Source organism: Fragaria vesca, linkage group LG3 (assembly GCF_000184155.1).
Source record: "Fragaria vesca subsp. vesca linkage group LG3, FraVesHawaii_1.0, whole genome shotgun sequence".
NCBI classification, from domain to species: Eukaryota; Viridiplantae; Streptophyta; class Magnoliopsida; order Rosales; family Rosaceae; genus Fragaria; species Fragaria vesca.
The window spans coordinates 7151553-7175174 of record NC_020493.1 but is presented as its reverse complement, the minus strand read 5'-3'; the positions used below and the strand labels follow the sequence as shown (position 1 = coordinate 7175174).

General features: G+C 37.9%; 5 protein-coding genes and 2 non-coding genes across 7 annotated transcripts; 1 reads left to right on the top strand and 6 right to left on the bottom strand.

Annotated features, from left to right (window-relative positions):
• Positions 1 to 110: 110 nt before the first annotated feature.
• On the bottom strand, positions 111 to 3811 carry LOC101306802 (E3 ubiquitin-protein ligase At4g11680-like). Its single transcript, XM_004295519.1, has 6 exons — positions 3750 to 3811; positions 2333 to 2932; positions 2042 to 2161; positions 1810 to 1942; positions 1072 to 1236; positions 111 to 646 (listed from the first exon to the last, which is right to left on the bottom strand). Exons 1-6 carry the CDS (start codon positions 3809 to 3811, stop codon positions 470 to 472), a joined length of 1257 nt encoding a protein of 418 aa, XP_004295567.1. The 3' UTR covers positions 111 to 469.
• On the bottom strand, positions 3807 to 10375 carry LOC101312032 (apoptosis inhibitor 5-like). The gene is made up of 16 exons (XM_004293870.1): positions 10238 to 10375; positions 9968 to 10129; positions 9599 to 9698; positions 9435 to 9500; positions 8592 to 8689; positions 8421 to 8495; positions 8026 to 8175; positions 7511 to 7576; positions 7344 to 7409; positions 6219 to 6329; positions 6003 to 6092; positions 5810 to 5916; positions 5512 to 5626; positions 5361 to 5426; positions 5165 to 5268; positions 3807 to 4689 (listed from the first exon to the last, which is right to left on the bottom strand). The coding sequence occupies exons 1-16, from the start codon at positions 10325 to 10327 to the stop codon at positions 4497 to 4499; spliced, it is 1659 nt and encodes a 552-aa protein (XP_004293918.1). The 5' UTR covers positions 10328 to 10375; the 3' UTR covers positions 3807 to 4496.
• A 673-nt stretch (positions 10376 to 11048) lies between these two features.
• Positions 11049 to 13087, bottom strand: LOC101311737 (ATP synthase mitochondrial F1 complex assembly factor 1-like). The gene is made up of 4 exons (XM_004293869.1): positions 12721 to 13087; positions 12315 to 12394; positions 12178 to 12236; positions 11049 to 11603 (listed from the first exon to the last, which is right to left on the bottom strand). Exons 1-4 carry the CDS (start codon positions 13003 to 13005, stop codon positions 11299 to 11301), a joined length of 729 nt encoding a protein of 242 aa, XP_004293917.1. The 5' UTR covers positions 13006 to 13087; the 3' UTR covers positions 11049 to 11298.
• A 64-nt stretch (positions 13088 to 13151) lies between these two features.
• On the bottom strand, positions 13152 to 13222 carry TRNAG-GCC. Its single transcript has one exon. It is a non-coding gene; the product is annotated as a tRNA-Gly (tRNA).
• Positions 13223 to 14045: 823 nt separating this feature from the next.
• On the top strand, positions 14046 to 15539 carry LOC101311448 (D-tyrosyl-tRNA(Tyr) deacylase-like). Its single transcript, XM_004293868.1, has 7 exons — positions 14046 to 14276; positions 14359 to 14425; positions 14509 to 14539; positions 14643 to 14783; positions 15107 to 15132; positions 15229 to 15284; positions 15369 to 15539. The coding sequence occupies exons 1-7, from the start codon at positions 14050 to 14052 to the stop codon at positions 15397 to 15399; spliced, it is 579 nt and encodes a 192-aa protein (XP_004293916.1). The 5' UTR covers positions 14046 to 14049; the 3' UTR covers positions 15400 to 15539.
• Positions 15540 to 16023: 484 nt separating this feature from the next.
• Positions 16024 to 20424, bottom strand: LOC101306508. Its single transcript, XM_004295518.1, has 16 exons — positions 20316 to 20424; positions 20027 to 20093; positions 19824 to 19917; positions 19676 to 19738; positions 19506 to 19574; positions 18921 to 18992; positions 18419 to 18500; positions 18290 to 18339; positions 17951 to 18163; positions 17799 to 17869; positions 17630 to 17699; positions 17323 to 17388; positions 16884 to 17036; positions 16313 to 16443; positions 16176 to 16247; positions 16024 to 16096 (listed from the first exon to the last, which is right to left on the bottom strand). Exons 1-16 carry the CDS (start codon positions 20422 to 20424, stop codon positions 16024 to 16026), a joined length of 1455 nt encoding a protein of 484 aa, XP_004295566.1.
• A 189-nt stretch (positions 20425 to 20613) lies between these two features.
• TRNAE-CUC lies at positions 20614 to 20686 on the bottom strand. The gene has a single exon. It is a non-coding gene; the product is annotated as a tRNA-Glu (tRNA).
• Positions 20687 to 23622: the final 2936 nt, after the last annotated feature.

Genomic DNA, 23622 nt, shown 5'->3' with positions numbered 1-23622 from the left:
CTTATGGATTAATTAGAGGCCAGAGTTAACCAAGTGACTTGGGAGTAAAACATCATCTAAATGTACTATTACTAGTTGCTCAGGCAATATGTATGCTGGCTTATAAGTGTGCTTCTCCGTTTGGTTATAATTATATGCAAGACAGTAAGATATTACATATGTATTTCAAACTTCCAATCCTTCATACAACCACAATGACACAGCTCCAAGAATTAAACAGGAAGAAGCATAGCTATTTTTGTAGCTTTTATATTGAAATGAGAAGCATTACATGACAAACCTTTTTATTCAATATTACAAAAATCTGCACCTATACCGAAGATACTATGGCAACAAAGCCTACCCTGATGATGCATCCGGCAAAATGGATCCCAGGTTCTTGAGAAATCTTGTTCATGGTCCACTATATATCATATACATACGGCGGGGAAATATACTCTTGTCACAACTATTTTACAGGCCTTTGTTTTCATACCTCGTCACTGCTACTCTGGCCAGCAGACTTCAGAATGTTAAACTTGCAGAGTGGGCAGGTGGCGTTGATTTGTAACCATTTGTCTATGCAGGTGCAGTGAAAATGATGACGGCAAGGAAGCTCACGAAGTTCAGTTCCATCATCATAGGCACAAAGGCAGATGCAGCATTCCTAAGCATTATCACAAGGAGTAACATCATAAGCACTTCTGTTCATAGAATTTTAATTTTTGGTTGTTGATTGGGAACAAGAAAATTAAGTTTCACCCTACTAGACATACAAATGACTTGTCAACCATATGCCAAGCCCGGGAGATAGTGTGCAATAGACAGACTTCATCAATGAAAATCTCATGCCATACATTGTGGGTGATACACAAACTGATTTCATATGTCAGATGTATATTGTGAGGGGGAAAGTAGATTGCATGCAAAAAAAAAGCCAATGATCCTGGTATACACATTCAAACATCTATTAATGGTGCTAAAACTACCAAGCTAGACACTGGTTATATGCCCTAGAAATCTTTTGTAAATGCTAAGAACAATCATGTTGTTAAATTTTCTATTAAAATTAAAATCTGTCAGAAAACTTACAGCATCTTCTTGGGAGAGAGCATGTTCCGTTGGTGCATCAGTGTCACATTCGGTCATAATTCCTCCAGAAGACTCTTGGATTTCACCATTAACTTTCTCAAAATCAGATATCTTGCGGAACTTGTACTTTGGCAAATGATCGATCTCTTCCTTAGTTGCTCCTTCCTAAATAAAACATGACCAGGAAATTAGGCATGTGCTATATTTAATAGCCTGAAAGTAGGTAGAGACTCTTTTGTTGATAAAATTTTACCAAGGACTCTAACATTGAATATTAACTAATTAGGCAGTTGGCCCAACATACAGACTATTCCTCAGTTAGTCAGTCCAAATTTGACAAAGAGACAAAGTCACTAACAATCTCAAAGGGTGAAAAGCACTGGTAGGCAACAACATCCAGCATGATGCCTCCCATTACATTTTTTGATTCAAAATTTCAATAGCACATAGACAATATTCTCTGTTCAAAAGTTTAACTGCATTGAATTGCACCAGACAAAAGAAATATATCAACAAATTCTCATTGACTTTACACTACCCTTGGCAAGTTCATTTGCTTTGTGTTGCAAACCATAGTTATTTTGAACAGACAACTAAGGCTATGTCCATAAGACAGAGCAAAAACTAACAAACTCCTCATCTTCAACTGCAGCAGATCTCATCAACTCTAACAAATAGCTTATCAGAAACATCAACATGCTACGGAGAATAAAGTCGAACATTTTCATAAGTACCTACCTGATCTGTAACGACATATAAGATGGCAATGATGCATGGCAGACAGAAGCAAACAGCTATACCAATGAGGGATGCAACGGCAACACAAATCACCACAAAAACAACATCCAAAGCCAGAAAAGTGATAGTAATCCTGCAAAACATCCCAATCTCGTTGTAAGCAAAACAACAGACTGGCATTCACAAATGGTTCAGAAGAAAGATGTGCAAGGTGTAGTTAGCTGAAACAAACCAGTATAATTGAGGAGAGTCAGTCGTCAAACTTTCACCACCAGCAGTCACCCAGTAGAACCCAAGAATCCACCAGATAAACGAAAACATCGTGTTCGCAGACTCCAAATTCTTTGCAAAACTGCCATCAACACAATCATAAATATGTTACACTTTTGTAGTCGAAACAATCAAAGAAAGTCTTCTAACAGTAACTCTATCATCACATACACAACCATAAGCATACTAATACAACACTAAAAATTAGTATCCACTTCGAAATTTCAAGCTTTAAAGAAAGAAAAGCTTCAACCTTGTGGCACTATATTCCAAACTCTGCTCCATTCCGTAATCTTCACTCTCATCACTCCCAGAACCAGAGAAACTCTCCCACCGAGGACTCCCTTCCTCCACCGCCACCGCCGCCTCCCCCACCTCTCCCACGCGCCTCCGCCGCGTGCACTCCACCCCCACGCAGAACATATGCACCGCGCACTGCAGCGCGTATCCGCCAATCCACACCCTCAGAGGAACCTCAGGGCTCTCTTCATAGCTGAACCAAAGCACGGCGAGCGCAATCACGAGCAGGACGGCGTTCCAGAGCAGGTCAAGCACCACAATGGGCCTGGAGTAGGCCCAATCACTCTGGCGCTCCTCCAGCTGCTCCGCCGCGGACTCGCGGACCCGGACGGAAGGCTCCCGAAGCCTCATGCGGCGGCCGCTGGCGCGGCGGAGGAAGCGTGCGGCGCCGCGGAGGGGGCGCGGGGGCTGGCGGATGAGGCGGCGGCTGCGGAGGAGGTTGTCGGCGATGGAGGTGCTGAGGAGCGGGGAGGATGCGGCGTCGGAGGGAGAAGGGGGTGTTGGGTTGAGCTGAACATGGTGATGGTGGTGTGGGGTTTTGGGGAATCGGAGGCTAATTCATAAGTGGAAAGCTGTGAAATTTAGGGTTTGAGAGAGTTGGGGGTTTTGGCTTTGAGGAGAGGATTTGATTTGATTTGGAAGACGGTGAAATTCTTGACATTGACGCGGGGGATTGACGAACCTACTTTGTCTTTTAAATAGGTAGATATTTCATTTCTTTTTTTCATTTTTAAATATTTCTTCTTCTTCTTTTTTTTCCTATGTACGAATGCTTCTTTCCAATTTCAAAGATCAACCCTTGGGTTCGCTAAATTGGGTAATGTTTATTTTCGTAGTTCAAGATTTCTAAAGGTTTTTCGATCTGTACTTTTATTTTGATGTAACTCATTCGTTAACATGTATAAAATTGTGTTTCATTTCATACTGAGCTTACTTATTAAATTTCTAAATTGATACGAATCATACGATTATACCTAAAAAAATTTTGACTTCACACGTTATAAGCAAAGGGATTATGTCTTACAAGAATGTAAACCTACTAACATATTCTCCAACCGAATTCTCACTTTGCATTATGGCATGTCATTTATGGAAGGACATGGCAAATGCGCTTTCCACAAATATGAGCTTTATAGTTGGACCTAATTTTAATGAGCTGCACTGTTCTGTCACAGGAATGTGGGTGTTCTTCCTTTTTCTTCTCGCATTTCTCTTGTTCAAAACCTTCCCCATGTTTCTTGATTTTGAAACTCAAGGATTCATTTTACGCATACAGATAGTTTGGCCAGCATGAGATCGGGACAAAATCACATCACTCATGTCTGCCAGTATATATCTGCAGCTGTATGTCTGTACAAAATACCACATACCAGATTTCACATACAGCCTCATACAGACATAAAAGAAACAGTTGAAAGCCTAGATTGTACATGGTTATAAATTTCAAAATAATTCAAAGCAAAAGTTCCCGCCAAGTAGATTGAAATTTCTAATTTCTAACCAGTCCTTTGCTGAATCCAAGCCATATAGGCTCCCCCCCCGGGGTTGATGAAGCTTCAAAGGAAATATCCACAGGGCCCACTATTGTTTTTCTCACAATATAACATTCACCATGCAGACAATATCACTAATTCACTGTATACTTGAAGCATAAAAAAATTTGCAAGAACTAATGAATTAAAGTTTTTAAAGTGCTAATAAAAATTAACAAGACAGTAACAAGGTTTATCAGTATCTTATGGTTTCATAGTCTCTCACAAGGGTCTCCAACAACAGTCATTGAGTCATACACTATCAGAATCATACGCGGTTCCTCTGAAGTCAATCTTCAATGGGATGCACGCACAAGATGCAGGGCTGCTGCACTTTTTTTTTTGGAAGGACAAATTCCGTGCCTAATCCCGAGCCATTCTTCAGAGGAACAGATTAAGCAATGTTTTAGTGCACCACAAATTGAGAGAGAAATTAGCTTCCTGAACGGAACAAAAACTTGTTCCTAGTCGAAGAGAAGAAATCAATACATCATCAGTACTCATGTACGTAAGCCTATGGTCCATATCTCAGATTGTCACCCATCCCCATTCCTGAACTTTATCTCAGTGCACCACAAGCAAAAGCTATCTGTTGTAACCCCTTCCTCTTCCACGTCCACCCCACCCTCTGCCTCTGCCCCTTGTCCCGCCACTCCTTCCACCATGAGATAACCCTTCAAATGCTCTATTAACAAGCTGATGTTGTATTCCACCAGCTCCACGGCCCTTCTTTGAAGGATTGCCAGATCCATTGGCAGCACTACCAGGTCGCTTTCCACTGCACCAAAAGGTTTAAGCAAGTTGAGAATATATAAGAAGTCCTCAAATATGCATACTTCGGAAAATTGTTTCCACATGCATTACAACTTCCCTTCAAGATTTAACACTAAAGCATAAGGCTGACATATCAGAGTTCAGACAGAATCACAGAAATGCAAAATGTTCACACAGTAACCTGGTAAAAATCAAGAAAACAAAAAACAAAGGGATGGGAAGTAAGGTGTTGTTTTGACAAAGTTATGAAAGAAATATGTGCATAACAGATTTATACAATATAGAAGCAATGAAAAATTTACTCAAGTTTCATTTTCTGTTGGCAGAAGCAATAACAAAGGTTGTCTTATCCTAACCTCTCTTAAAATAATAATAAAGCCCAAAGTTGAACAAATGCAAGAGCTATTCACAGAATAAAGGGAATATTTATACCAAGAAAAAGGAGAGCCAGAAAGATGGCTCACAAAGATTCTTCTTACCCTGTGGCAGGTGTGCTTGAAGTCACAGCAGGTTTTGGCACTTCTTTCCAAGATAGGTTGATGCTCTTGTCACCAATAAACGAAGGTGCTTTTGAATGCAGTGCCTAAAAATATGAAATTATTCAAAGATTAGTTAGAATGTTCATGTATTTGTAACTATGTATCCCAAAATTCTCTGACATATCATTCCATTCACCTTTGTCATTGCCAATATGTTGTTGCAGGTTCGCAACCCAGTTGTAGTATTCTGCTTTTCAGTTTTCTGCACACCATCAAACAAACTTTTTAAAATAATGTCTATTAGAAAATCTCCAGAACACACTGAAATCTCCTCATAATTTACTCACAATGGTATCCTTTGCTTCATCAGATTTTGCAGCTGCCATCGCCTTGTTCTTTTCGGCCATCCCCTGTGTTAATTTCTTCATGGTAGCCCTAGTTAACTCCTCCACGTAACTCAACCTGTGAATCAACCAATAGCAGTTTCAGACACAAAGGTGCAACAACAAATATATGCCAACTTGTATGGCTAAATTTGAAAAGAATAAACCACATGACAATTAAAGGTCAATCCTTTTTAATGGATGAAATAAAGGATGGCACAACCTAGACTATGCAATAAACTACATATGAAAGAGAAGATACCTCTCTGTGAACTCCTTATACTGTTCTGTGAAGTCCTCACCAAGCCTATCCGATGGTTGTCCAGTTACTATCTTGTAACCGCATAAACTGTTGGTAGCATTTGGAACCTATACAACAAAGCAATCACGTAAGAATGACATGATAATGATTGATTCATAGGTATTGACAAAAAGTGTCGACCATAAATCAAAACCTTGTGAGCAAGATGGTGAAATGTGTACAACAAGCATTCGACATAAGTGAAATTGAACTCCTCTCCAGTCTTTCTCCGGGGCATGTTTTTCTGAAAAGAGAACAAAAGAATATTATTTATGTATTTTTTAATTTTTTTTAAACTAAAGAATATTATTAATTGATAATAGACAAAAAGCAATGAAGCATAATGATCAAAGTTCTAGTTTTATAATACCTTTAACAGCTGAACCACAGAAGGAAGAATCTGACGTGAATCTTGTGGTGTGGTGAATGGTGCAACTTCTGCAAGGGCCTTGAGCAAATCTAGCCTTCGTTCATCAGGAAGCTGATGGAAAAAAAAAATGTGAGAATGGGCATCTTGGGTTTGACAAAAAGAAAAAACCATAAAGACAGCAGTAGAAACACTATTAAGTATTCTACAAAAAAAAACACTACAAAAAGACTGAGATGTGTTACATTTTTATCATTAAAGGTACACTACTATATTTGTCATATAATTTTCCTATTCCTATTCACCATACTTTCCCTTGTTTCACTTCAGAATTTAGCGCCACTTCTACATACTCATAACTAAAGAGTAGCAAAAAAGAAGAGTATTGGTAAGAACTTAGGTATATGTAAAAACTTTAGGCTTGAGATGGAAAAACGGCACTTTAAAGTGCATTTAAATAATTGAGTATGAATTTAAGAACACAAGTAAAAGGAGACAAAACAATACCAGCGCTAGAGTAAAACAACCTCTTGTTTATTATACCAAGTATATAGGGGAACCTTATAGTGAAATTGATTATACATATAACTATATCTATGCGCGTGTGTGTACAATATATTCCACATGTAACAAATAGATATAGCATACATAATTATCTGCTCTACATTTGAAATACAAACATATTTCCATATCTACGTACTCGTAACTGAAGAGTAGCAAAAAAGAAGAGTATAAGAAAAGAACTTAGGTATATGTAAAAAGTATTTTGCTTGATATGGATAATAACGGCACATCCAACTCTATTTCAGTAATCGAGTATGAATTCAAGAACACAAAGTAAAAGGAGGCAAAACAAGACCAGCACTAGAGTAATACAACCTCTTGTTCATTATACGAAGTATATAGGGGAAAGTTATACTAAAATTGATTACACAAAAACTATATCAATGTGCGTGTTTATTATATATTCCACATGTTATACATAGATTTAGCATACATAATAAACTGCTCTACAAGCATGTTACCTTCAGTGCAATCTATGAAAACTATATTAAAAACTGGTTATCCAAGAAACGCAGCATGCATGCTCAAAGGGTATACCAAAAAGTTAAAGAGTGTAGATGTTACCTTATCCGAAACAGGAAGGATGTGTTTGTTCAGATAGTTGAGGAATTTGCTGCTTGATGCCCCTCTCTATATAAGACACATGAATTGAATACACAAGGTTATTCTCGGAAACATTAAACATCAACTACAATAATAAAGGGAGAATTCCATGATAGCAGATGACATACCACAATAAATGGCAGAGCCATAAATAGGCAAGATATCAACCTGTCAATATGGTCTGCGTCTGAAACCTGTATGCCAATCATTTTGCACTGAAGTTGTTAAAAGACCATAATGATTAACAAAAACATACAACTTAGACAACCAACTATGATCTTAAGAGAAAGTAGAATAGACATGGTTCTAAGATATGCCGCTGTTACTTCCATCAGCCTCACTTTTGTTTTCGACCACTTCTAGTGATTCAGGGTAGTATGATTTATTAGAAATCAAGAGCCTTTCCTCCAGCCAAGTCTTTATCATCCTAAGTCTTGGTATTTGCCTAGTCCTAAGTCTTATTTGATGCCTTTCACTTGGGGATGAGAAAATAAGGGAAATCATCTTAAGGTTTATTGGTCAATCAAAGTAGCACATTACTCGCTCCACATTACTTATTGGCAGTAAAAATTGCAGGATGAACTTGCTTTGTAGCCACTTCATTTCATATTCTTTAAACCGAGACAGTTAAACTAGAACTTACATTGAATTGAGCATCTAAATCAGCTTGTCCTTCAATAATTCCAATAAGTTCTACCATCCGTTCTTTCAGAGCTTTGTCCCCAAAGATGCTCAAACCTTTTAAGAAGTCCATGAACATTCTAAATTCTGCTCCAGTTACATCTTCTAAACTCTGCATTTGAACTCATCAAATTAGTCATACATCAACTACCTTAAAAAAGAATGGTAAAAAGAATCATAATTTTCACATGGTTTTTTCCTACTTGGTAACATAAGAAAAAAGAACCATATATCATACTGAACTGACAGCATGGCAACCAAAAGCTCTAGGTGACTTGCACAGTTGCACACGCTACTATGGAGAGAAATGGCACCTCTAAAGTTGCACATGTACTTAACTGAAAAACATGAACACACCTTTTTTATTAAGTCAGTAATATGCCTCTCCATTTCCTCCTGAGGCTTCAAAACTTCAGCTTTAATAGGAAATACCTACAATTGAGAATTTTTAACATTTGTTAACATAACGAGATTCATGATAACATTCATGCTATTCTACTGGGGCATTACTCAAAGTTGTCTTCTAACCTTATCTCTGATGAAGCTTAGGACTTTCTCACGAATAATATCATCTTGGCTTGGTTCATCAACACTTCCAATGTGCTTGAACAAGGCTGTCAAAGAAGCTGCACATTCAAGAAGGCGAGATATATCACGACAGAGAATTATTGAGAATTTTCATAAATCAGGAACGCAACAGTAAGTGGATTAAGCTAAACAAATATTCAATGGGAAACCATAAAATAGTCACATTTTTATCCTAAAATGTTCTTCAAATATAAAGCTAAATATAGTTTGAAGTAAGGTTTAGAGACTATATGATATCTACCCGCTGAAATACAAGTTGAAACACACACACACCATAGAAAGCCTCTTGAATATTAGTATATCAGTCCACTCACAATTGATGGGTATGACAGGAAAACGTGCCGAGGCAGCTTAGTAAATCAACTCTTATCTTAATCTGGTAGCCTAAGTTGCATTCTGAACTATTTTGGCCTAAGCCGAAATACTGGCCGCCTGGACCGAAATACTGGCCGCCTGGGCCAAAATAGTTCAAAATGCAACATAGGCTACCAGATTAAGATCAGAGTTATTTAACATAGTATTATGGGCCAAGTATGATAATTCTGACAACAAAAGTTTTACGACACTCTTGAATAGACATGATGCTTACATATCATTCACCATTAGCATGCATACATTACTTGCAGTATTCAATTATATATAACATGAAGATTTTGTATAAATTATTGTGTTTCATTTCTCTATGCATTTGAACTTCATTCTACAATCAAAAGACATGGCTTATATCCAATTTATTCAATAAAAAAAAACCATTTCAGTAATTCAGAAACAGATGGTATGTACCTTTCACATCCTGCCTCAAAAGAGCCATAAGAGCCTTATGCACAGCATCACGCTCCACAAACTCATCTGAAAAGCATCATCAGAAACAAACATCAGATTTATATAAAGAAATCAATATATTCCTGGATCACGAACCACCACAAAGAACAAAAACAAAAGTTTACCAGCGTGAAGGAGTTGCACAAGAATGTCAACAATCTTCGAGATGTGTTCAGGGGTGTCCTTGCAGAAAAGGGGAAGCCCCCGAATAGCTTGCACTCGAACCTGCACATTACAATGATCAAAAAGTCAGACATAGAACCAAATTGCACAATCCATACAACCAAAATGACAGTTAGTCCAGCAATAATGATACACATATCTACAACTATGTCGCTGCTCATCCGTTTAAACACACAACAACTACTTTTTCCAAACAATAATACCACAATTTTCCAGGTACCATGTACAGATAGCTAACACCTACTGTCACTACAAACTCAATGAATGAAAATTTTCATCTATTTAAGCTGTGCAATACAAAATTAACTAACCCCAAGCTCTTCTTCTTCAATCAAATCAAGGTGAGTGTCAATCGCCGGCGACGAAAGCGCGGGGAAGAACTTGAAGAACCTGGGAATAAGCTGTGCAGCGAGCTGCTTGGCCTTCATGCTCGTCTTTGCCGCACTTATAATCCCCTGGTAGTCCTCCACGTTCTGAAACCACACACAATAAAAACCCCCATTACTCCAAAACCCGAAACCCTAACCCTAACCCTAGAAACTGGAAAATTTCAGGGTAACCAATCGAAAATTGAAGAGGACCTGGGACTTGTCCTTGGACTCATTGAGGCGCTCGCCGAACTCGTAGAGCTTCTCGATGTGCTTGGCCTCGTCGGAGGGGTCAGCCGCCATTGTTAGGGCTCGGAGGAGAAGCTGAGGCGAAATTGGGAACAAAAAATTGAATTCGTTATTATTATAAGATTAGATAGAGAAGAAGTCATAGTAGAATTTTGGAAAATTGATTTTGGGGGAGGGAGAAGAGGGGTTTGGATTTACCTACTGGGTTTTGGGAGTGAGAGTGTGAGAGAGGGGAAGAACTGGAGGATGAAGAAGATGAACAAGAAGCCGCGGGTTTTGACGGGCCTGTTTATCTGCTTCCTACCTTAAACGTCACCGTTTCGGCGTTTTGTGTTGAAGGGTAATAGTAGTCGTAATATTTTTATATAAATCTCAGAGAATGTCTTGCAATTTTTTTTTTTTTCCTGAACAATTTTACCGTATCCCTAAAGCTTTATATCCCTAAAGCTTTATAGGTCTAAAAACTAATCCGTTACGACCCAGTCAGCAAACAGAACATTACAGCCCTTTTCTTGGTCACTTCTTACGGTATCGAGCTTTATTGCCCTAATTGTAGCCAATTTTTTGCATCTGACAAGAGAATGAAATGATATATATGGCGACTATAGTTTGTCTAATACTGTATGTATAACACTTGTCTGAAACGAAAAAGAATAAATTACAAAAGAGTTGTTGGACAAGATAGATTGTTCAATCAAGTTGCAGAGCACACTAATAAAAAGATAATAAGATAAAAGATGTATCTACAGAAAACTTTTCCTCCTAAATGCAACATAATCTCAAGAGCTGAAGAAAGGCATGAATGATGGAACTAACTCATAATCTCAAGCTTACTGTATAAAACAGCAAATCAGCAATCTACAAGTAAACAAGAAAAGGAATCACAATTTCCAGGGTATGCACTAATGCTACACCTTGTGAGTCTCCCTTTCTTAGTTGATCAGTGCATCGAACAGAATGGTCAATGATATTATCAAAAACTTCTATCACTGCTATAAGGCGAAAATTCCTTTCTATTGGATAAATCACAGATTCGGCATATCCAGTGCTTGCAAGACATCCTTGAATTCGAAATCATGTGTTTGTTTGTTGAACCGTTCAACCAACTTGTACCTGACATCATTCAAATAGAAGGTTTGGGTGGTCTCCAGAAGCCATTTTGCTTCTGAGTCACTGAGCTTGCTGGGTAGTACAACATCGCCTCGGATAAGCACCATGTCCTTGCTTTGTGAAAATTCATTGTAATACGTCATAGTGAAGTAGGGAGTAGCTTGAGTTCCTCTTGCCTTATAATCTTCAAGACCAGTGAAAATCATATGTGGCATCTGCACTGCAAGAAAGTTTGAAAGGAAAATTAATATACATCACAGGGATAATGGCATTGTTGAATTCTTATAAACAATTCTTTTGTTTTGAATATTTAGGTTGTTACTCTATGAATCCCCATTTTCACTGCGAATTTCGAATCTATGTAATTCATACACTTATAAATAGACTAGAAAGACACGTCTCAATGATTTCCCACCAAGGGCACAATGTCCCTCATCCTGAGATGTTACAACAGCTAAGCCTTACCTAAGCATTTTGACAACATAACAAGGATATAAACTATACACAGAAGTTTACGCATTGGTTACCCCACATTTGGTATGGTGCAAATGGCTTTCACAAAAAAAATTACATTGTTTAGTAGCAAACGTAGGATCTACCAGTGATAATCAGAACAAGTAGCAGATATTGAACAAATAAGTCTCCATACTATCAAAAGTGTGAAGCAGATTGTATAATCTTTCAAACACAACAAATCGAAAGAACATAGGAAAATTGGCTTAAGAAATAACTGAATTTAATCCTTTGTGCAGTGAACAATCATAAATGATACAAGACAATGATTAGAGACCAACCTTGAGCAAACATTGTGACATAACCACTCCCTCTCCACAAAGGAATGACGAAATACCGGCTGCAAGGATACACAAGTTAACACAACAGAAAGAGTAAACCTGAAAACCAAGATCAAGCATCATGAAAACAGTTTTACCAATCTGCTGCTCTATGCTCCAACAAGTGATACAGGCTCGCTTTCATTGATGCACCAATATGTCCTCTCCCCAAGTGATACTGAATCAAACAAACTGTGACACATAAAAATCGACATAGTAATCAAGCAACCAGGAACTACTCATTAGCTCATTAGCATCCATTTCTCTAACACACATTCCATTGTACCAGGACAACACATAAAACAGTGACTAAACTGCACCAAAGTACAAAACTTGAAAGCATTGATATACTAAAACTCAAGTCTATAACAAAACTAGCATCAATATCAATGTAGCAAGACACAAACTTTTAGTGTAATCAACCAAAACCCAGTTCAAAACTAGCGCAAAGATATAAACTTTGTCATTTAGAGGCACAGAAAAGCAAGGAAACTTGAAGCTTACATCATCCCAAGCCGAAGCAATGTCTTCAGGTGAGCGATCCCTTACTCTATCAATGTCGATAATGGAATCCAAGGGCTTGGGCTTCAAGGGCGAGAACCCAGAAGCAAAACTGGAAGCTCTAACCGAACCAAGCGAACCCCATTTCAGAAAACCACCGGAAAGGGATTGCCTTTCTGGGTTTTGAATCAAAGTAGTGAAGGAGTTTCTGGGCAGAGCAAAACTAGGTGAAGCAGAGTTGCGGAGGTTTGAAGCTGATGACGTAATGATCCTTGAGGCTCTTCGCATTTTGGAGATGTATGCTCAAGTTGCCAAAACTGAGTTGAAAGAAGAAAAACAAATGGAGATTTGAAGAAGAAAGAATAGGGTCATCTGAATCGGTGAATCCAGCAGAGGTTTTAAACGCTGTGAAAATATCTAAAACAAAAATAATTTGCACCAGCCGGGAATCGAACCCGGGTCTGTACCGTGGCAGGGTACTATTCTACCACTAGACCACTGGTGCTTGTTGAGAACGATGTGCCGTCGTTTTGGAATTTAGAGAAGCACGGTTAGTGAAGAAATAACTGGAAATTCTTGTATGCACGACGTATATTTATACGACATAATTTTAACCGTTCATAACAATTCATATATTTGACCATCATATTTCTATATTATTTCCTTTAATCCTGATCATTCATGTATGTATGTGAAAATACACGCCGTGTACCGAAGATACTCTCAGAAATGATTCCCCAAGTTTTATTAGTACGAAAATTCTAGTATACCATATGATATAACATACCTCACAAAATGTATGGCTATCATTGATTGAAGAAGCAACTAAATGATCATATAATGACTATCTACCTCTTCAAAAGCTCTCATATGTCATACAGTTAGACACATTTGCAAGAGGTATGTCATATCATATGGTATGTTAGACAAACCCTTATTAGTATTAAAGTTAATAAGGAAAATTGTTTTCTTCTCCTTTGGTTCACACTTCATTGTTTTGGTTTCTGATTGTTGTTTTGTTGAATATGGAAGACCTTATGAATGTTTAAAGAGCTAGAAAACAGACATAAATTTTTGATCGATATTAGTGACCGGCGAACATAGCTAAAGATTTATATTCTCGAGAAAGAAAAAAAAATCTTCTATATAAAACGTGTAAAACTGTAAATAAACATGCAATCTTGAGCATTCAGGGACTCTTATATATGTTCAATAAATTCATAAATTTTAGTCCATCCATCCACATAATATCATCGTGTATTTACTCGAAAAACAAAATCTGCCTTATTACTTGATTGGAGCCGAAAAAGAAGAAAATGTGTGATCGAAACCATGTATTACTGCCTCTCTACGCTTCCCCACTTTGCAACTATACGGCCCAAACCCACGTCTCTCTCTCCACATCGAGCTCTCCCCATCAGAGCCATGAGAGCCGTCGTCCAGCGAGTCGCCTCCGCCAGCGTCGAGGTGGAAGGCCGCACCGTCTCGGCCATTGGGCCGGGTCTTCTCGTCCTTGTCGGGCTTCACGAGTCCGATACCGTCTCCGATGCCGAGTACATGTACTGCCTCACTATCCCTCTACATTTCAATTCACTCTTAACAAGACTTCAGTAGTTTTGATTTTGCTAATGAAAATTTCAGATGCCGGAAGGTGTTGAATATGCGGCTGTTCACAAATGAGAGTAGTGGCAGAGGATGGGACCAAAACGTAGTTTCACCCTTTCACTTTCTAACTGCTTTAACTGTTTGTGTTACTTGTTAGTTGGGTTGAGTTTGTTTTTGTCTTTGCAGGTAATGCAGAGGAACTATGAAGTCTTACTAGGTAAGTAGTTGGTGGAGCTAAGGGTTTTGTTCTTTTGTGGGGCGAAGCAAGTTTTACTATGATGTTGGGGTTTAAGGTTTTTTGTGTACTTTTGGATTGACAGTGAGTCAATTTACATTGTATGGAACCTTGAAGGGTAACAAGCCTGATTTTCATGTGGCCATGGCGCCGGATAAAGCAAAGCCCTTTTATGCTTCGCTGGTTGAGAGCTTTAGAAAATCCTACAAGCCGGATGCAATAAAAGGTTAAATTTTGCTCCTTTTTCATGAGTTCTTGGCCTATTGCATGTTTTCAATTGGATATGTAACTCATTAGACTCGAGGCGTCTTGAATTATCAAAAAGAATTTATGTCGCAACTTTGTCCGATAGAGGAAGTAGATGAATTAGTCATCAGAGATTGGAAAGGATAAGTTTCCTTCCTGAAATAATCCATCTTCTTCCTTTACCTTGCACCGAACTTGGAAGTTAAGAACCATTTCTTAGTTAGTTTTTGTGAGTTGCATATCCATCCAATCTTATCAGAAGTGTTTTATTGATCACCATTAGTGGCTGTGTTTCTTGTGTAGATGGTGTGTTTGGAGCAATGATGAAGGTAAGAGTTTACTGAACTTTCTGTATTATCAACCATTTGGATTCATAGTTAAATAAAAATTTCGGATACTTGGATTATGAATCATTGTGTTTATAGGTAAATCTGGTAAATGATGGACCAGTTACAATGCAATTCGACTCACCATCCCCTAAGTGAGTACTGTATCCCCCTGCTTCTCTCTATTGAAACTATTTTATCAGTCTTTGTAAGTTCATTTTGTAAACACTCATTGGCAGGAACTCAAATGGTGTCATTGAAGAATCGTGATTTGGTTGGCTTGGCTTTGATTCAATGTATACTTGGCAATACAGCGGAATTCAAGTGTGTGGAATATAATTTAAGATTTTTGAGATCAATAGCAATGGCTGATGACACTTGGAATTGTATCATATGGATCATGATGTTTTCTGAGAATTTGTGGATGGAGATGTTCAAATTTTCAGAGTTATCTTTTCTTGTGTTAGCCAAGGCTGCAGTGATTTAGTTGAATAAGAATATCTCAGTCTTCTAACAACATGAAATAGAATAGAAAAGAGAGAGATGATCATCCTGTTTTATAATCCTCCAGGCAACTGCGGCCTGAATATAGCTAAAGCAAATAGGGCACTGAACATTTACAAAACACAATTAGCCATTGTACATTTACAAAACACAATGACCATTAGCCATCATTCCATTGGTATTCCTTAATTCCTACCATTTGAACACTGCATTTTTTTTTTCGGAAAAAAATGCAAGAATATCAGGAAAGAAAATTTCTATAGAGAAAGGACAACAAGCTTGTTGCCTTATATTGGCACATCAATAGTACAAGAAGCCAACCTACAGAATCATCCATTCTTCCCTGCATCGTATACGTACACAACTGTGAACCAAAATACCTCCGGCATGCTACGACTGTGCTGATATGATAGCAGCTGCCATAAACAGTGCTTCTTTTCCAAGTGGCAAGATCTCCATTTTCCTAAACCATGAATGTAATAATACAAGGTTAAAAAGAACAAGAAGCACTTTTCATCGGAAAAAAAAAAAAAAAAAAAAACCAAGAAGCACTGAAGTTGCTATCCAAGTATCCAGCTACAGTTGATATACCGTAGAGGAATTGTAACAGGTCACTGAAAATAAACAATCAAACAAACAAGCACAAGCAAGTATAATCCGATTCTAATTCTGAGCTTACTTGTCTGCAGTCCTGAGATTTCTGAATGCAGATATTACATTCTCAGATACTTCAATGAGGGAACTGTTACTTCTTTCTTCACAGGAAATAGAGGTGCCCTCAACATGTTTGCATGGTAAGGACACCTGAGCCTGATAAAGAAAGAACAAAATATTTGATCAATGTTATGATAAAGGTTAAACTATCAATGTAAAAGTCATTAAATGTAATTCTATAAAGAATACACAGGCACTACGTAGACATCTATATTTACGCTTTGTTACCAAATCATAGTATATGCATAGTTCTTTCTCAAAAAAAAAAATTTAAAAAAATAAATAAATAAATAAGAATTAGTATATTAGTATATGCATAGTTAGGAGGCTAGGGGCATAGCTAGGTGAGATCAAATAAGAAAGAAATCCTCATGTAAGGATTTTAAGAAAAAGCATGCAGTCCATTTTTAGGCTGTTGATTGCTATGACCATGGTGACATATACACATAAATACACAATAAAGAATGTAATGAAAACAATGACGCATCACACCATAGAAAGCCAAATTTATTTCTGAAAGTAGCTCGAATATTCACCTGAAGGCCATGTGCTAAAAGCAACTGAGCTAGTTCTGGCCTAATCTTTTTTATGATGGTTTTTGTGCTGGTGGGATTTGAAAAGCACTTCAATGCTCCATTGAATGATGCGTCATCTATAGGACTATTTGATCTACGAATTCGAACAGAAGGCTACAACATGCATAGTGTGATAAGTTAAATGATGATCAATCAGGACAAAGTGCACTTCAACAATTTCGAACAGAAGGCTACAACATGCAGAGTGTGATAAGTTAAATGATGATCAATCAGGACAAAGTGCACTTCAACAATTTCAAACCACAATGACAAATATTCTTCTGGAAAACGTAAACAAAAAAAGGTAACACCGTAAATAAAGCATGTCATGACAAAGCAGAAGGACTTTTGTTGGCTGATTTGGATAAATAACTGGTTTTCTATAGCTTTGAAAGCTCACCTTACCAATGTATTTCCACAAATACTGCACAATTATCTCAAGCTTCCATTTAGGTTCATTGAAGACCTGCAATGCACCTCATTAAAAAGTGGCAGTAAAAATAGTGTCCAACTTATCATAAATAAGCAAAAAAGCATCAGATTTTGCCAAATCATGGTGATAAAAACTAGAACTCTCACAATTAAAGTTTACAAGAGATATCAAACATGTTCCCTGTCAAAGATACTGACTGGAACATACACTTCAGACTATATATGAATCCGGAACCAGAAAAAACCATAACCGGAAAATGGAAAGAGATAAGAACCTGAAGAAATGACTCAAGGGTATCCTCATCGTAAGTTAGCTCATCCAGAACTATTTCCAGCAGAGGAGTTCTGCACCAAACCCAATAGCACATTGATTTCCAATTAATGAATGATGATCATACAAAAGCAACAGAAAAATTCATTATATCAAGGAAAAGAAACGAATACCTGACACCATCTGCCCTTGTAGTGGACCCTCGGGTATCTGCAGTCTTCTTTGACATGTCAAGCTCCATAATCTGAACATTCCAAATTAGTGCCAATGGTGAAACTGATTCACAACTACGAACTATCCATTAATAAATTAGTTAAGGGCTCACCATTATTAAAAACTTCTGCATGGCTATGCAGGTATTATTTCCTATCTCAAGCAAAGCAATTGTAGCAGCTGTATCAAAAAATTTAGCTGGTTGTGCCATAGACTTCTGTGAACTTATCAGATCATCAGTGAATCCAGCATTGGTTTGATACAGCTTACACATAATGACTATGACATCCTTCATCAAATTTTTGTAGTTAATCTTCCGCGATACCTTCAAAAGTGATTTAAGTTTGAGCAAGCATCATGGTATAAACATTCTATTAACTATGTAGTGTATCAGTGACAGAAAATTGATTCTTCACTAGTCATCAGTATTCATGGGTCAAGCGAGAAATACCAAAAGCATGTTGAGCAAAGACTCTCTCAGAAGGACCCAGTTTGCAGTTTCTGCAGTCAATAATGAGCAACTTAACCCTTCAACACATCTAACCGTAAGTTAAGAAAATATAGATAAAATTCAAATTACCTGCATATACATGGCTGCGAGGTTGAAAATCTCCTTCGAGAACATTAACTAGGTATTGAAACAGCAACATGTTTCCTAGGGACTACAATGAAACAAGGTCAATAAATACCAAAAAAAGGACGAAAACTTTGCTTAATATTTTGCACTGAATAATAAGAAAGAGAACATATAAATCATCATGAACTGAATGAAAGCTCCTGTTGGTCTCCGAACCATCAAGACAGAGAAGTGAGAGCCATCATTTCTCTTCTTGGCCACTTTTTATATTCTTCCAAAATAGAAATATCTGAACATAGAAAGACACTGATATCTCGGTGTTTAACTATTCATTATTCCACAAGTGTCTGCAATTATAAAACTTGCTTTCTTCACTAAACAATCCAAACAAAAGATATATTCCCTGTCCTTATCATCTCTTCTCTTCCCTTCCCCTCCCTTATACCTATTCTATCTTGTATCCTAACAAAAAGATCAGGCCCAGCAATTGAAGTATTAAACTAACCTTTGTGTCTGAGGCTTGGACGTTTGGTTCAGCAGTTGCATCAGCAAGGTTTTCTATCAGATGTTGGAAACCCTGAAGTTGGCAACAGACACTTCAATGAAGGTGGAATGGCAATAGGTAAACTATCAGAATCAATTTTACGATTAGAGCTCACAACAGAAGTAGATATATAAAAAAAAACAAAAAAAAACAATTAAATAATCTGAAAATAAAACAAGATGCTCACTGATGTGAAAACCTGGAAAAAATTCATACTGGCATGAAAACAAGATACATTTGCATCATGGAAAAAGTTCATACATTTTCCTCCATAGGGATATGGACCAAAATATAACTGAATATGAATGGTTCCTTATGCAAAAAGGTTCTTGAAAAAGACAATTTCAAACTACAAACACAGTACAGATGAAAAGTTGTCATCAAACCAAACAGGCCAAGGAATTTCTGCACATACATGAGTACCCATAAGTACAAACTAAGATATGAAAAGAAAGAAAAAAAACAGAGAATGTTATAGTGAGCATACTGCATGTCCATGAACTTCAAAATAAGATAAACTACAGGTCCAGGTCAAGTCTAACTTACAAAGGAGTCAACTGATCCCCCAGGGTTATTAGCAGCTTCTCTCTCGCTAAAAGCAAATGGTGACCAAGCCTAGCAAGAACAAAATTGGAAACCAATAATGATAGCACACAAGTCAGTTAAACAAACATTGCAGAAACAAACATACATGAATCTTTTAAAACCTCTAATACCTCATTGTCCACGATTAATGTGAGTTTATCAACAGCAGCAGACAAATGGACCCGAGGGAAACACTGAAAAAGGTATCCACGGGACTTTTTCAGAACCATCAATTTATACAAATCGAAAATAAAAGCTTCAGTGGGAGCAACTCATCACCTTATCCAACTCATTCAACAGCTTAAAACTTGCCATAGTCAGCTCAAGAGACTTCCCAATCCTCAAGATAGCGAAGATTGACTCAAACCATTTACTGTCCAACAAAATCGACGCCAAACATAAATCCACCGGGAACATAGACACTATCAAAACTCTATACATCCAAAAATTACTAATTATATTCAACAAAAGATAATGCCTACTAGGTAGGTGCAGTTCCATTTTCGGGTACAAGCGAAGCGGCACGAACGGCATCAAGGAAAGCAGTTCCTGTTCATCAATTTACATTAATAACCAAATAAATGTATAACCTTTACAAAACACAACACTGCAATCCAAGAACTACACAGAACTGAAACCAAGATTCAAACTTTAATCAACGAAATTTACTATTACTCCAGTTGGTAACTTTTATCTACCCTTAGCGTTTACACGGCGATCAAATCAGTAAAAATGAGCAAATGAAATCGAAAAGGGGGATTTGGGGTTTACTGTCGTCGTTGGCGTAGTGAGTGTCGTCGGATTCGGTGGAGTCGAGGATGGCCAAGATGTTCTCTTCTACGGCTCCGGCGGTGGTTTTCTTACTGCTATGGTTCTCCATTTTTTCGATCCCAAAAAGAAAAATTGGAAGCCCTAAATTCGAGAATTGGGGGTTTTGTTCCCGCCAATAAACCCAGGCAGCTACGACGTTGTGTTATTTAGGAGAGAGTAAGAGAGAGGGAAAACAAAAACAACGTCGTTTTATTTAGGAGAGAGTAAGAGAGAGGGAAAACAAAAACAAAAAAACAAATTCCGTTGCCGGGACTTGAACCCGGGTCTTTCGGGTGAGAGCCGAATATCCTGACCAACTAGACTACAACGGATTTGAGAGCATCATTGCATGCTGATAAAATTATGCTAAAACATGAGGTAGAACATTAGGTGTATATTCGAATTCAAATCGCACATGCATTGTAGTCGTCTAGGCTACCAATCTTATGATTATGAATCAGTAGTAACATTCAACAGTAGAGGGAAATCTGGTTATTGAAGTTTTGCTTGGAAATTGCTAAGCATGGCTATGATCTTCTAGGATTTGTGTTTAACCCCTTTGTAACGTTTAAGCATTTTACTCTCCGTTGGTGGCATTGCTGGCAAGGGATGGTTCACGTTGGGGGGAAGATGCCGAAAAACGCGCATGCCCATTTCATACTGGGACTAATATATCAGAGGCTGGGTGAGACTTCAGAGGTAGATTCTTGAGAGTGCTAGAAATGAGTTTTTCCTTGGAGCATATGCACCAATGAATGAATTTGGTGACTGATTGACTGATTTTGCTAAAACATCAAACATCAATGCAACGGTAGTGTTTTGTCGGACCAATCACGACATGTATGGTCCCTATACTTGCCTAAGCAATTTAGTTGCTGATTTTTGCCCAACGTTTTACCTGACCAATTCGGGTGGATTTCACAGTCATGACAGCAGCTTTATTACAAAAGACTTAAACACGTGGAATGACTATTGAATTATAGTCATTAGATTTAGATCTAACAGTATAAATAAAGGCCAATTACATAGAAGTTCACTTTGAGACATTTTATCCTATAAAGGTCTACCCAAATATTTTTACCCACATAAGTCCACCCAAGCTTAAATAAAGGTATTGAAGTTCAACTAAATTACAGACTGTCATCCAACCAAAAAATTAGATTTTCTCTTATATTTACAAAAATACCACTAATGTAAAAAGTCAACAACCACCCTCCTTCCTGGAAAAGTCTCCGATAGACCTCCGGCAAGATCTCCGACGGACTCCGGCCGACCTCCGGCGATGTCTCCGGCCAACTTCCGACGAGGTTTCCAACAGTTACGAAAGCTACTACCGCCAGCAAGATCAGATACTACAGCCAGCAAGAAAAGCTATTATCCCTAGCTAGAAAAACTACTACCACCGACTACAAAAGCTACTACCTCTAGCAACAAAAGTTATTATCTTTAGCTATAAAAACTATTACAACCAACAACAAAAGCTACTACCACTTACTACAAAAGCTACTACCGTCAGCAATAAAAGCTACTACTGTCAGCAACAAAAGCTACTATTGCCGCAAACAAAATCTACTAACAACAAAAGTTACTACAACCGGCAACAAAAGCTACTATCCCTACCTACAAAAGCTACTACAACCAACAACAAAAGCTATTTATTGCAACAAAAGATACTACCTTTAGCAACAAAAGCTACTACCGCTAGCAACAAAAACTACTACAGTCAGCAATCAAACCTACTACTGCCAGTAACAAAAGCTACTACTTCCGGTAACAAAAGCTACTACTTCCGGTAACAAAAGCTGCTACTTCCGGTAACAAAAGCTACTACTTTCGGCAACAAAAACTACTACCTCTGGCAACAAAAGCTACTGATGCTATAAACAAAAACTACTACCGCTAGTAATTAAAGCTACTACTGCCGGCAATAAAAGCTATTATTTCTGACAACAAAAGCTACTACTTCCGGCAACAAAAGCTACTACAACCACCACAGGAAATAAAAGCTACTACCACCGGAAAGAAAAGCTACTATTGTTAGCGACAAAAGCTACTACCATCAGAAAGAAAAGTTACAACCAACAACAAAAACTACTAACTAAAAGCTACTACTGCCGATAACTAAAGCTACTACTACCAACAACAAAACCTACTGCCATCACAAAATAAAGCTATTACCACCGACAAATAAAACTACTGCCACCGGTAAATAAAGCTACGACGACAAATAAAGCTACTACCGCGAACAAATAAAGCTACTGCTACCTGAACCAATAGCTACTACTACCCAAACCAATAGTTACTACTGCAGGCAAGAAAAACTACTACTAGTAACAACAAAAACTACTATCAAACACAACAAAAGCTACTACCAAACACCAAAACCTACTCTTCCAATCCCAAGAGCTACTTTCACCAATACTACGTTAAATGCTGCTACTAACCCAAAAATCTGGAAAATCAAGTTGCTGCAACTATGAACATCTAAAACATCCACACCACCATTACTAACACTAACCAAATAATTCATCATAATTATATAGATACACGGATTAACAAAAAAAAAGAAAAAAAGAAAATCTGTGTGGTTTCATTTCATCATTACCTTTTCATACACCAAAACAAGCACAAACACTTGATAATAGACTATGAAATCCAAGAGCTCTAAATAGCGTAAACAAATTCGACGATTGGAAAATCAAACAAGAACAATGAGATTGGAGATCAGATCTGGCCGTTGACGATGAGAGAAAAGACGTCGCTCCATCAACGGAGTTTCTCAAGTGTTGTGCTTAACCTCCTTTGATGAATTAGCGGTGGATGCTGGTCGGCGGCGGCGGCGCCTTAACCTCAACTCCGTCGTCAGGCTGTTGCTGCATCTTAAGGTCAGGAGACTCGTCGCAATTTGAACTCTCGCAATCTTTAACTCCATTCGATTTTGCTGCAATTCGGATCAAATCACGATCTGTCAACACAAATTCGAATGCGTTCAGAGCAACAAAGGATGAGAGAAAAAAATGAGTTACCTGTGTGAGATCTGAAGAATTGAGAAGCAGACGATAGTGTACGCACATAGATCTCGATTTCACCGGAGCTTTTTCCTCCATCCGATTAGAGTTTCTTCGTCGTCTCCGGGCATGGATGCACCGGAGCTCGCCTTCGTCATCTATGCGAGAGAGAGAGAGAGAGAGAGAGAGAGAGAGAGAGAGAGAGAGAGAGAGAGAGAGAGAGAGAGAGAGAGAGAGAGAGACGACGACGACGACGACGA

Excerpts from the sequence above, each read along its gene's own strand:
- LOC101306802 (XM_004295519.1), bottom strand. The coding sequence starts at position 3,811 with ATGTACAATCTAGGCTTTCAACTGTTTCTTTTATGTCTGTATGAGGCT. Across the intron at positions 2,162-2,332 it reads TTGGAATATAGTGCCACAAG|TTTTGCAAAGAATTTGGAGT; the intron begins GTTGAAGCTTTT and ends TGTTGATGGCAG. Across the intron at positions 1,237-1,809 it reads TATATGTCGTTACAGATCAG|GAAGGAGCAACTAAGGAAGA; the intron begins GTAGGTACTTAT and ends TGTTTTATTTAG.
- LOC101312032 (XM_004293870.1), bottom strand. The coding sequence starts at position 10,327 with ATGGCGGCTGACCCCTCCGACGAGGCCAAGCACATCGAGAAGCTCTAC. Across the intron at positions 9,501-9,598 it reads TGTGCAACTCCTTCACGCTG|ATGAGTTTGTGGAGCGTGAT; the intron begins GTAAACTTTTGT and ends GATGCTTTTCAG. Across the intron at positions 5,627-5,809 it reads TATAAGGAGTTCACAGAGAG|GTTGAGTTACGTGGAGGAGT; the intron begins GTATCTTCTCTT and ends GTTGATTCACAG.
- LOC101311737 (XM_004293869.1), bottom strand. The coding sequence starts at position 13,005 with ATGCGAAGAGCCTCAAGGATCATTACGTCATCAGCTTCAAACCTCCGC. Across the intron at positions 12,395-12,720 it reads TTGCTTCGGCTTGGGATGAT|TATCACTTGGGGAGAGGACA; the intron begins GTAAGCTTCAAG and ends TGTTTGATTCAG. Across the intron at positions 12,237-12,314 it reads GAGCATAGAGCAGCAGATTG|CCGGTATTTCGTCATTCCTT; the intron begins GTAAAACTGTTT and ends GTATCCTTGCAG.
- LOC101311448 (XM_004293868.1), top strand. The coding sequence starts at position 14,050 with ATGTATTACTGCCTCTCTACGCTTCCCCACTTTGCAACTATACGGCCC. Across the intron at positions 14,540-14,642 it reads GAACTATGAAGTCTTACTAG|TGAGTCAATTTACATTGTAT; the intron begins GTAAGTAGTTGG and ends TTGGATTGACAG. Across the intron at positions 14,784-15,106 it reads CAAGCCGGATGCAATAAAAG|ATGGTGTGTTTGGAGCAATG; the intron begins GTTAAATTTTGC and ends TTTCTTGTGTAG.
- LOC101306508 (XM_004295518.1), bottom strand. The coding sequence starts at position 20,424 with ATGGAGAACCATAGCAGTAAGAAAACCACCGCCGGAGCCGTAGAAGAG. Across the intron at positions 18,501-18,920 it reads TCCAAGCCTCAGACACAAAG|TCCCTAGGAAACATGTTGCT; the intron begins GTTAGTTTAATA and ends GTTTCATTGTAG. Across the intron at positions 18,164-18,289 it reads CTTTGCTCAACATGCTTTTG|GTATCGCGGAAGATTAACTA; the intron begins GTATTTCTCGCT and ends TCACTTTTGAAG.